The 12629-nt window shown below is 44.4% G+C and overlaps 1 protein-coding gene across 1 annotated transcript; it reads left to right on the top strand.

The window, feature by feature from the left end:
- Positions 1–4812: 4812 nt before the first annotated feature.
- Positions 4813–12534, top strand: LOC120678702 (UDP-glucose 4-epimerase 2-like). The gene is made up of 9 exons (XM_039960002.1): positions 4813–5263; positions 7898–7947; positions 8067–8202; positions 9145–9246; positions 9335–9562; positions 10567–10648; positions 11495–11577; positions 11691–11782; positions 11867–12534. The coding sequence occupies exons 1-9, from the start codon at positions 5051–5053 to the stop codon at positions 12147–12149; spliced, it is 1269 nt and encodes a 422-aa protein (XP_039815936.1). The 5' UTR covers positions 4813–5050; the 3' UTR covers positions 12150–12534.
- The last annotated feature ends 95 nt before the right edge of the window (positions 12535–12629 follow it).

Genomic DNA, 12629 nt, shown 5'->3' with positions numbered 1-12629 from the left:
GCAAGATCAGTGGTTGATTGCTTATGCTTCCAGAGCTCTCAGGCGGCATAAGGAGAATTATGCTACTCATGACTTGGAGCTAGCAGCTGTGGTCCATGCATTGAAAATCTGGCGACATTATCTTCTGGGTAATCCGATTCATATATATTCAGACCACAAGAGTCTCAAATATATTTTCACCCAGAGCGAGCTAAATTTGCGCCATAGACGGTGGTTAGAGTTAATTAAGGATTATGACCTAGAAATTCATTATCACCCGGGCAAGACAAATGTTGTAGCCGATGCACTGAGTCGCAAGGCAAGTTGCAACTGCATCTCAGCTACTGGTTTGCATGAGACTTTGTGTCAAGAAATGGAGAAGATGAATTTGGCTATTGTAGCTGAGGGTACTCTTGCTAACATTGTTCTAACTCCAACCCTCCGAGATCAAGTTATTGCGGTTCAGAAAGACAATATTGGCATGGAAAAGATTAGGCAAAGGCTCAAAGAAAATGACCCTCGAGTGGCATGTTTCCATTTAGATGGCGAGGGTGTTTTATGGTTTAAGAACCGGCTGGTGATACCTAAGGATTTAGAATTCTGGAAATAAAATCTTGATGAGGCTCACCTTTCTAGGTATTCCATTCACCCGAGCAGTAACAAAATGTATCAAGATCTCAGGCAGCGGTTCTGGTGGACCAGGATGAAACGTGAGGTCGCCAAATATGTGTCCGAGTGAGATATCTGTCGAAGAGTCAAAGCAAGTCATCTCAGACCTGCTGGTATGCTACAACCGTTGGATATCCCTTCGTGGAAGTGGGAGGATATTAGTATGGACTTCATTGTTGGTTTGCCTCCCACGTCAAAGGGATATGACTCTATTTGGGTTATCGTTGACCGCCTCACTAAATCCGCTCATTTTCTTCCAGTGAAGACCCGTTATTCATCTCACCAATATGATGAGATATATATGGCTCGGATTGTGAGTCTTCATGGTGTACCCAAGACAATCATATCAGACAGAGGCTCACAGTTTGTTGCACGTTTCTGGGAATAGTTGCATGCATTTCTGGGTACTCAGCTTATTCGCAGCTCCGCCTATCATCCTCAGACCGATGGTCAAACTGAGCGAATCAATCAAATTCTGGAGGATATGCTTAGAGCCTGTGTACTCTCTTACAACAAGAAATGGGATGAGTGTCTACCTCTGGCAGAATTTTCTTACAATAACAGTTATCAAGAAAGCATCAGAATGGCCCCGTTTGAGGCACTATATGGACGGAGGTGTAGAACTCCAGTGAATTGGTCAGAAGCCAGGGAAAGGAATGTGGTCAGCCCTGATATGGTCAGTGAGGCAGAAAGAACAAGTCCGGTTTACACAGGAGAATTTGAAAATAGCACAATCCTGGCAGAAAAGCTATGCGGACAAGAAACGTCAATCAGTTTCGTTCCAAGTGGGAGACCATGTTTATTTGCGGGTATCGCTAATGAAAGGAGTCCAGCGATTCGAAGTGAAAGGAAAGCTCGCCCCTCGCTATGTTGGCCCTTTTTCTATCATTGAGCGGTGTGGGCCGGTAGCATATCGCCTGGAATTTCCTGCCCAATTATCTGCGGTTCATAATATTTTCCATGTCTCTCAACTCCGGAATACCTCTGTGTTCCAGAAAAGGTGATTGACATAGAGAAATTGCAACTGGAGCTCGATCTTGTCTATCCCGAGTATCCAATCAAAATTGTGGATCACAAGACCAGGGTCACTCGGAATCAAACCAGTGATTTCTATAAAGTGCAATGGAGTAATCACTCCGAGCGGGAAGCTACTTGGGAGACGGAAGAATTCGTGCAATCCAAGTATCCTGAGTTGCTGCAAGCTTATTGAGGTACCTAACTTTTCGCTCCTGTTTCAATTAGCAACTTCACTCTAAATCTCGGGACGAGATTTCTTTTAGGGGGAAGGATTGTAATGCCCTGCCTCGCGGACAGTCTGCTTGGGACCGGCGGACGGTCCACGACGGCTCTGTTTCACCAGCTCCGTGACCGAGGATCGTCGGTCGCAGCCACGTGACGGCCATCGAGCCTTCCCCGGCCACCCCGTACGCCGCATTGAAGGCGAGCACCATCCTCCTCACCCACCCGCGCCCACTCCCTCACTCTCTCTCTCTCGGTTCACTCTCCCTCCCGACGCCACGGGCGACGCTTGAGCGCCCTCCTCATTCGCCGGCCGATTTTGCGAGCTCCCCTCCATGGATTTCAAATCCACCGCACCCAGAGCTCGACCACCTCCCTAGCTTCCTCCTCAATCCCTCAAACCATAGCCACGACCTCCCCCTCGCCGGGAATCCCGGATTTCTCGGCCGCCGGTTGGAGTTTCGCCCAAAGTTGACCTCACTGTGGAACACCTTCGCCCGGCCACCATTTCTTTCGTCCAAGGGCTCAAATCGACTGTAAGTGAGCCACTCATGCTCGTGCTCCCCTCGTTCCTCCATGTTCATATCGTTTCCACGCACGTTCCCGACAAAGTCGTTTTGACCGCCACGGGCCGCACGTCGCCGACTAGGTTAGGTTTGGTTTCTTCACGAGCAACACCCATGCCCGTGTGCGTCTCGTCCAGTAGATGGTGTAGTGCTGGCCTCGCCGTCGGTCGGGCCACCGTCGGCGGGAACGGCGTGCCGCGCTGCCGCGCCGGCATCACTGGTGGCGGCGCGCGGTGTCAAAAGATATGAACTGTGGACGGTCCGCCTAGGAGGGCCGGACAGTCCGCAGGTCAAGTTAGAAGTTGTCCAGAGATGATGTTGTCTCTGGTGTTTTCGTAGAATTGAATTGCGGACAGTCCGTTACTGGAGAGCGGACAGTCCGCCGTAGAGTTCAAGATTTGGCCAGAGATGATGTTGTCTCTAGTGGGTTTAACAGGGTTGAATGCGGACGGTCCGCTATTGGAGGGCGGACAGTCCGCCGTAGAGTCTAGAATTTTTTCCAGAGACGTTATCGTCTCTGGTGGAATTGGCAAAGTGAACTGCGGACGGTCCGCCAAGGAGGGCCGGACAATCCGCCGTAGAGTTTAAAATTTGTCCAGAGGCGTCGTTACCTCTAGTGGTTTTGCGGAGTTGAACCGCGGACGGTCCGCTATTTTGGAGCGGACAGTCTGCCCTATAGTTTTGAAGTTTGTCCAGAGACGTAGTTGGGTCTGGTGGGTCTGTGGAATTGTACTGCGGACGGTCCGCTATTTGGGCGCGGACAGTCCGTAAGACATTTCTTTTTACAGTATAGTGATTATATAGTTTGAGTTGCACTCAATCATTTTATATGCATTCGTGTAGCATCCGCAGCTGAGGGCGCCATATATGAGGTGATTGCGGCACCGCAGGAGCAGCCGGAGCAAGCCCAGGAAGAGAGGCATGAGGACCCGGCCCAAGGCCCATCGGACCCTAGCTCTGAGCAACAGCCCGAAGGCAAGTCCCGGTGCATAACCCTTGTTTCAAATTATGCAACATTATATATATATATACTCTTGTGCATTAAAGTCATAGGAATTGAATGGAACCTTAGATGCATAACCCGTAGGTACCAGGAGTCCTATACTAGTATATGTCAGACGATAGACGAGCTATGCTAAATAGGGTTCGGTAGAAGTCGAGTAATTTCCAGTTACTCGCGAGATATAGGATATTTTAAGTTTCCATATATGAGATACTAATCTTGGAATGAAAAGATAGATAGAACTTGAGATCGGGCGGGAAAAGAGTAGTTCTGTCTGTGTCGGCTAAGGACCGTACCGTTGTTGGCCCTGCTGATCATGTTTGTGTACACTTGTGGTAGTTGCCGTCCCTTTCCTCTACTCGAACCTTAGTTTCGGTAATGTAAAGTTTGTAAATTATGTATGTATTAAAATTTGGTTTGTAAAACTTATGGCAAAGTCTTGTGTACATTACTGTATTTTTAATTATATGTGGTGCTTGTACCATCTGCGCTCACCTTCGTGTGAGACTATCGGTGTCGTTTCGATCGGGACGTGGGCTGAGAAAGAACTGTTAAATTAAACCATTAAACTAATGCGCCTGATGTGTTCAAATGACGGCCATTATGTTTAATTGAGAGTTTTAATTTAGCGGTTCTTACACAGGCAGCACGCCGCGCGACACTGATGGGGAGATGCTGCGTGCATGGCAGGACCACCAACCCAGCTCACTATCTCATGTGTGCGTGCCGGGCCGGGGCGTCACAAACACTCGAGCAAATTCTATGGTTCGTGGCAGGGTTAACCATTTCGTTTTCCGGTCAAATCCCGGTGTTTAGCGGAAACGGAATTCCGTTCCGAAATTTCGGTAAATTTCGGCGAATTTCGTTGAATTTCGGTCGAAATTTGTTGAATTTTGAATTTGAAAACGAAATATACCGAAAAATACCGAAATTTCGAATCCCGGTAACTAGCGGAAACGAAAAAATTTCCGAAATTTCGGCGAAATTGTTAACCCTGGTTCGTGGCACTTGTCGACTCAGCCTAGGGCGCGAGGGCCCCCAAGCAAGCAGCCTCCTCCTTCGAACGGCACATACGTTGCGTCGGTCCTCCAGCTTGGCACCGATGCCGTTGGAGCTGCTGCACGGCACGGCACGGGAGAACGAGGTCCGGAGCCCCAGCCCCACGCAAAACATCCAGCGACGCGGAGCGCGACCCGCGCGTGGTGCCCGGCCACGAACCCGCACGGCGCCACCGACAACCAACCTGGCGGCCGGCCGCAGCCCGCTGCCGTGCGGGCCCCGCCCCTCGCCCCCTCGCCCCCTCCTCACCCCCAGCTGCACGCAACGCAATAACCCACGCGTCGCCACCCTCGCTTCTTCCTTCGTCTCTTCGCTCCCACTCCTCCCCCCCCCCCCCCCCCCACCGTTCCGAAGCTTCCACGCCTCGCCTCTCCCGGCTCCCGCGCGCTCCGAGGCCAGATCCGCGCCGCCGCTCTGGTCGAGGGCGGCGGAGGCCGGCGCGGGGAGGCGACAGGCGGGGTAGCTTCGCCCGGGGAGGAGAGAGAGGCGGGCGGGCGGGCTAGCTAGCTAGCTAGCTACCTAGGCTGCGGCTGCGATGGTGGTGGAGAAGACGGCGCCGGCCGCCGCGGGGAGGACCGTGCTGGTCACGGGCGGGGCGGGCTACATCGGCAGCCACGCCGTGCTGCAGCTCCTCCTCGCGGGCTTCCGCGCCGTCGTCGTCGACAACCTCAACAACTCCTCCGAGCTCGCCGTCCGCCGCGTCGCCGCGCTCGCCGGGGACCACTCCCGCAACCTATCCTTCCACAAGGTGAGCCGGGACCCACTGCCGCTGCTGCTCGTCTCCCCGTTCTGGATCTCCCACCCGTGCCGCGCAATGTGACCCCGCCTAGATCTCCGCGGTGTCGTCGAGGGGCTGAATTGCTCGTGGCACATGGGATGCACTCCTCGTATTTTCGTTTTGGGGATTGTTTGACTGCCAGATTACCTCTGAGTGGCAACGCTGCGGTGCTAAAACTTGGCAACCGTCTTTTGTGCTGATTCTGTGTCCTTTCCTTTGGGTATGCCACATTCCGACTCCCATGGCTTTTGGTGTTCCAGTCAGCTCTAGTCACTGCTGGGCTTGTTCGGGGAATCGATTGAGACGCTGTCACATTTGCCGTATATAGACAAAAATTGTTTTCCCATAAAACTCTAAAAATTTGGTTTCCCATGGATTACTGACGATTGGAATTTCATTTGGTGCTACATTGTAATATTATTTTCCCCTAAGAATGTTTTGGTGGCTTTGCTGAGGGACCTCACATTTGGATCTGCATTCTCAGTTTTATTTTTGTATTCCTGATGTGCTTTTCTTGATATATGGTAAGGTTGCTTTCAGTTTACCTTGTCTTAGAGCCTGCCATTTATTGATCCTGGTTCTTGGTAATATAATGGAACATTAATACTCGGTGATGTGAAAATGTTATTAATTATTGATAGAAAGCAGTTTCATTGCATGACGTTCTTGAACTTGTCTGATTGCCTGATGTTTCAGACCAAAAACGGTGAGATTTCTGTTCAGAGGCATTTTATTAGCTGTAAGTGGAATGCGAGTGTATGTGGCGTGTTCCTGTAAGCTGTAAACCATTGGATAACCAGCTTTTTGGCATGCTACTTGGGGTGGTTGAAGAGCAATGATTCACTTTTTGCAAATGTCCAGTTGGGCACTTCATGTTAGCTTTGAATTATTTGGCCAACTCATTCAATTGCTCCTTGCCTGCATTGTTAGGTTTGTACAATTGGCACTAGATTGAGGGTGGGTTGTGGTTGATTTGCGGTCCACATTGGGACAATGGGAGTGGTTGGCTAATTTAAACAAGATGACAGCTAGCCATTTACTACTTCTCTTTTCTTAAAATAAATGAAACTATGTTATTGTTGTTTGCCTGACGTTAGTATTTGACTTGTCCCCTATGTTGATGCAATAAGTTTGTTTTTCTTTTCTGGAGCATTAATGTAATATATTTTACCAATTCACTTTTAAGAAAGAAATGTTTGACTTGATTTCTACAATAAGTAATAATAAGTGATTGTGTTTTCTAGTTCCTGTTGCTATTTGTGTACATGTATTATTATAAAGCTAAATAAGTAAAATGTGAAAGGAGGCTGGGCTGCTGGGGTCTCCAACACAATTCAGACCTAAACAACTAAAAATAGGGGTGCAAGAGAGATTTGAAGTATTCGAACTTACGATTTATTGGTGGACTTGGTTGCGTTAAGCTTTCATCATGGGATTCATGGCTGCTAAAGATCTAGGCTAATAGAAGAACCAGAGCTTTAGCAGACAACCTAAAGTAAACTTTGTGAATATCAGTGTAATTAGTGATTCTATATTCTTAATAAGGAACAAGAGTAATGTGAATTCAATTTTAACTAAATATCACTAGCAGAGACTCGCTCCTTGTTTCTTTTAGCGGTTTTTTACTTTAATGTCATGAACTTTCTTTTGATTTCTTTGGAACACTTTCCACATTTTACTACTTTGTTCTATCCCCCATATCCTGGCAGTTGGTATTGGATGCAATGTGAAACTGGAACCTTGATGATTTGGTGTATTTGCTGTTCTGTGAAACTGCATCTGTTCACCAATTTGTGCTTGGAGCTTACTGTTTTATTTTGATGTTTCATGTCTTGAACAATTCTATTACTGTGGTCTGCAAAGTTAGTGTTCTATTGTGCACTGAATGATTTAGTAAAATAGATTTTACAGACTGCAAAATTGCTGTTTACTTGGAGAACTGGCTACATACTTTGACTTGCATCTAGAGCTAGGTCTATGTCGGCGCAATGTGATAACAGGAACCTTGACAATTTGGTGCATTTGTTGCCCTGTAAACACCAGTTTATGCTTGGTGCTTTCTATTTATTTTGATGCCCCAAGTATTTTTGTCCATCAGACTTTTAGTAATTCTATTACTGTGGTTGGAAAGTGAGCATTTGGTGCTTTAATAAATTTGTGCAGCCCTGTGAATTAGTCATTTGAAATAGAACTTGGATTGCTTGGAGGACGATGAACATACTTCGACTTGCTTCCAGAGCAATGTCTACTTTTATGTTTTGTTTGTTACAAGCTAGGGTGTCCCTACCTGTCCAGAGAATAGTATGCTTGATTACTTGAAAATATAACCCCTGCTGTTATCTATTAACCCAATAATGAGTAAGGGTTAGGATTATATTTTCTTATTCACGCTTTTGCTGCACCATTTTAACTCTGATGCAGGCTTGCGACTGCTTGAGTATTTAGCTGCTTTGATCGATTTTTATGCAGGAAGAGCCTACACTCTTCTGATCTAGTTTTCTTGTTGCTACACGATGGCATATGGTGTTTTACCATTTTGCTACGAAAATTTCACTGACATAAATGCAACATTCCAACAGTTACTACCTTTTTTTGATTCTGCAGGTCGATCTCCGTGACAAGGGAGCACTGGAAATGGTTTTTGCTTCAACAAGGTAAAATTGCCACCTTTTCAGCTGTTCTGTTGTACTGACTCTGTTCCATTTTCAATTCCTTTCTTTTTTGCAAATTTGTATCCAGCATGTTCTTTATTGTTAGACAATTTGCTCTTCAGATTTGATGCTGTCGTACACTTCGCTGGACTAAAAGCTGTGGGTGAAAGTGTGCAGAAGCCATTGCTATATTATGACAACAATGTCATTGGGTCAATAAATCTTCTAGAAGTTATGTCTGCTCACGGTTGCAAGAAGGTATTTACCATTTTGCACATTATATTTCTGCTGGAGCCACCATTTCAAATTGTTTTCTTTTTTCTGAATTTGTCTGCAGATGTATGCTAGGTTGTTACTTTGATTTAAATGTAGGGTTACTTATTAGGTCATTTTTTATTTACTTTTATTTTAATTCTGTTGTAACCTGTGCATTGAAGAGTACTAATTAAGCATGTATGTGATTTTCACATGCTTAGGTTGGATGATTGTTTTTTTAATTATCATGCCTATAAATTAGATATTCCATTATGCAGGCTTGCAGTTGCTGATGCACCTTAGTAGCACATATTATTACTGAGGCATGCTCTGTGCTGTGGCCAACTGTAGTTACTGTGAATATACGGTGGCCAGATGCCAGTGTGGGCACTTCTTTGCACTCACTGGGCATAAGTTTCTTTATTCAAATGAACGTAGGCAGTTATTGCGTTCGAGAAAAACATACACAGTTATTTCCTGTTGTGCAATAAAATCTGTTGCCATTTCTAGCCTCACTACTTTGCTTGATTGCTGCTGTTCTAATCTATTCATCAAATTGATCACTGGATGTGTAATTTAATCAATTAATAATCACCTTACTTGCACCATCTTATCTATTGCAGCTTCTATTACTCCATTTTAGCAATGGACGAGCTTTTGGAGTCTAGATTTTGAGCTATTAGGGGCATATGGCCCAATATCTATGCCAATGAGGATCATGATAGGTGCCCTCGTGTTCAGTGTTATGAATATGGATGCCTAGGAAACATCTGCTTCCCCATTTAATGCTATTAATTGATTGTATTAACTGTATAATTGTACCTTTTTGCTTCCCCATTGAAGATCCATTTGGTCAGTTAGACTTTGGACCGACAATTGATTTTTCATATCAGTCTCTGACACTGACATGCGGTATCTCCTTTCTTTTGTTTTAAAATGTTTTAGTTGGTGTTCTCATCATCAGCTGCAGTTTATGGATCACCCAAGAACTCACCCTGCACAGAGGAGTTTCCTCTGACTCCAAACAATCCATACGGCAAAACGAAGGTTTGCTGCCCTTTTTTCACTCAATGCGAAATCCTGCTAAAATTTGTGAGCTCTTTAAGTTGACTGAAAAAATTTCAAATAATTGCAGCTTGTTGTTGAGGATATTTGCCGTGACATCTACCGTTCAGATCCTGAATGGAAGATCATTTTACTAAGGTACTTCAATCCAGTTGGTGCACATCCTAGTGGATACCTTGGTGAAGACCCATGTGGAATTCCCAACAATCTTATGCCCTATGTTCAGCAAGTTGCTGTTGGAAGGAGGCCAGCTCTGACAGTTTTAGGAAATGATTATGCGACAAGAGATGGGACTGGGGTAATTATATTGCATATGACATGCTCAATTACTTTTTTTGCATGCCATTCAATTTGATTAATAAGTTGCATTTCACGATTGGTATTCTGACCTCATTTCGTTAATGTGCACCAGATAAGTTGCCTTTATTTTTGTCTAGGGTATGTGCTACCAGTGAAGCTTGAAATTTTATACTGGAGAAAGCATTGATCCGTTGTGGCAGCTGATTGCAGCTGTGTGCCTGAGTCAATCTTTCTAATTGTAGTTTCTGACAAAACTGCATGCGACTTTTGTCTTAATTTACTAATGTCTATTAAATATACAACAACTAACAAAGTGTCATAAGACCTGAGGGAAGTCGCACCTTTCTTAAAAACTTGACCAGATCTAGGTTCATACAACTTGGCTTGACCCACTTTTGGCTGAACTTTATCTTCAACAGACAAAATAATGACTTCTCGTACCTTTTCCTTCATATATCATTGGATAGATTTCACCTTTTTCTTTGCCTTCTTTGATACCCTGCTGTTTATATCTTTGTATAGTTTTCCCTCTGCACTTTGTGGAATTCTTCTCCCACTTGTTTCGTAATATAATAAACTATAGTAGGGTTTTTCTGCTACTGCATTTCCCTTAAAAAGGGACAAAGATTCCTTGCTTTGAATCTTTGATGTTCCCTTCTATCATCTCTACCATGTGCCATACTGCCCTATCACTTGAATTCTGAAACAATGCGTAACCTACAACTTTTACTTGAATTCCGAAATAGTATATAACCTAATAACCTACAAGTTTCCATTTGAAATAACCTGGTTAAAATTTTGGAAGATGTTCTAACAATAGAACATACAATATTCATGTGCTTCTTACTTCAGTCAATCCAAATGACCTCTTTTTTCGTTTTTACATTTTTCAAGAGTTAATGATTTTAGAATAAGTTATTTAGGCATATCATTGTGACAACTGTAATCTGCATTCAATATAGAATTGTCACACCATTAATCAGACTATCATTTCTTTTGCAGATTCGAGATTACATCCATGTGGTTGACCTTGCTGATGGACATATTGCTGCATTGCATAAGCTTTTTGAGAACCCGAGCATAGGTTAACACCTGAAATCAAACAATTGTTGAATTTCTTTCCATCATTGCTTGCATACTTAGTTTCTTACTCCCTCCGTCCTGAAATGTAGGGCATTCTAGAGTTTTTAGGACAGATTATGGTTGTGTAGAAAAGACTCTCCTACCCTTAATTATTATGCATTGGAACTCTATTCAGATCATTAAATATATGCTAATTAAGGTAGCATGCCATTTCCCCATGCACATCTCCCACATGCACCTCCCCTACATGGTTGCATGCACATCTTTCTATTGAGAAAGACACGAAAACGATGCACAATTAAGATAGTTGGGTCCACTTTCAACCTAGAATGCCTTATATTTGAGGACAAATTTTGAATTCTAGAATGTCCTACATTTCAGGACGGAGGGAGTACATGGTAACGCTTTTGTCCTCCTATATTTTCTTTAAGGGAAAATTCGATTCATGCCACCACAACTCCGTGAAATTGGGTTTCACGTTGAAAATCATGCCACTCAATGGCATGGATTTCAACATGAAATCCAACTTCAAGAAGTTGTAGTGGCATGGATCCAACTAACCCTTTCTTTAAACCAACAAATTTTTTGTTTCCCTAGGCTTGTCAAACACAAAAAGTACACTTGCACAAGGCACATCAATACGCACTGTTTGGATAGAATTTTTTTTTTTTACAAAACACATAGGAGGAATGCCCGTTTTATGTAACTTGCATTTGTTCACTAAAACCAAACTTTCGGGATGCATGGATGTCTGCATAATTTCTATTTGCTTCTTGGGCATGGGGTCATTGAGTTATTTGCTTTTTATACTTTTGAATCTTATTTTCAAATTTGAGTCTAATTGCAGGGTGTGAAGCATACAACCTTGGAACTGGAAGAGGTACATCAGTGCTGGAGATTGTTAAAGCATTCGAGAAGGCTTCTGGGAAGGTATGCCAGATTAAACAATATAAGTGTTATGCGACTATTACCACCTTGCAATGGAGCTTACTTAGGTTTACTGCCTTGATAAGCTTATAAGGACATATTTTTGCTCTCTGTAGAAAATTCCTCTGATTTTTGGTGCAAGACGCCCTGGTGATGCAGAGATATTGTTTTCAGTGACTGCTAAAGCAGAAAGAGAGCTTAACTGGAAGTAAGTCAATCGACAATATATGACATGACAAAAACGGGTTTACTGTGTTTATATGATTGACATTGCCTTTTTTTTTTCCTCTAGAGCAAAATACGGCATTGATGAAATGTGTCGCGACCAGTGGAACTGGGCTAGCAAGAACCCCTATGGTTATGGATCGCCTGATTCCACCAAGCAGAACGGCCACCAAACAAATGGATCTGTTGATTCCTCCAGGCAGAATGGTCACCACACAAATCCGTCAGTTGGCTCACCCAGGTGGAACGGGCACTGTGGGTATGGGTCAGCTGACTCACCCAAGCGGAACGGCCACTATGCCTATGGATCATCTGACTCCAGGCAGAATGGCAATGGCCGCCTGCAATGAGCCGAGTCAGTCTGGCCTGTGAGCCCCCTGTACATTCGGTATGTCGCGAACCCACTATCCGAGATTGATGTGGATCAATGGGTTGGCAGGTCATACAGTATAGAGTCGATGGCAGCAGAATTCCAGTTTGTTGTGGGTAAACCTATTTCCTACGTTATTCTTTCCTTCTTTCAAACGTGGTGTAGGAATGTGGTCATAGTTTATCGGCTGATTCTATTCGTTACCTGCTAATTGAGCTGCCCTACGCTCCATGAAGTTTGATTGTTACTGTTTAACAGGGAAAATGCCGCTGTGTAGGGTTATTATTATTATTATTTGTATCTGTGATATGTGTGAAGAGAGAAATAGCCTCGCCGTTGCCACATGATGAAAATACCTTTTACTCCCCATGTGAATGTAGATGAATGGTTCTGCAAACGTGAAGTGGATAACAGTTGCGGTTTTCCTTTCAATTTACCTGAATGAAGTCCGAATCTAGCC

The sequence above is a fragment of the Panicum virgatum genome, chromosome 6N (genome assembly GCF_016808335.1).
Source record: "Panicum virgatum strain AP13 chromosome 6N, P.virgatum_v5, whole genome shotgun sequence".
In the NCBI taxonomy this organism is placed as follows: Eukaryota; Viridiplantae; Streptophyta; class Magnoliopsida; order Poales; family Poaceae; genus Panicum; species Panicum virgatum.
Note: the sequence above shows the minus strand (reverse complement) of the source record. Positions and strands in the feature narration are given on the sequence as shown.

What these genes read in the sequence shown, in the direction of transcription:
- LOC120678702 (XM_039960002.1), top strand. Translation starts at nt 5,051, where the DNA reads ATGGTGGTGGAGAAGACGGCGCCGGCCGCCGCGGGGAGGACCGTGCTG. An exon ending in ATGGTTTTTGCTTCAACAAG is followed by an intron (nt 7,948 to 8,066) that starts GTAAAATTGCCA and finishes TTTGCTCTTCAG; the next exon opens with ATTTGATGCTGTCGTACACT. An exon ending in CTGCTCACGGTTGCAAGAAG is followed by an intron (nt 8,203 to 9,144) that starts GTATTTACCATT and finishes AAAATGTTTTAG; the next exon opens with TTGGTGTTCTCATCATCAGC.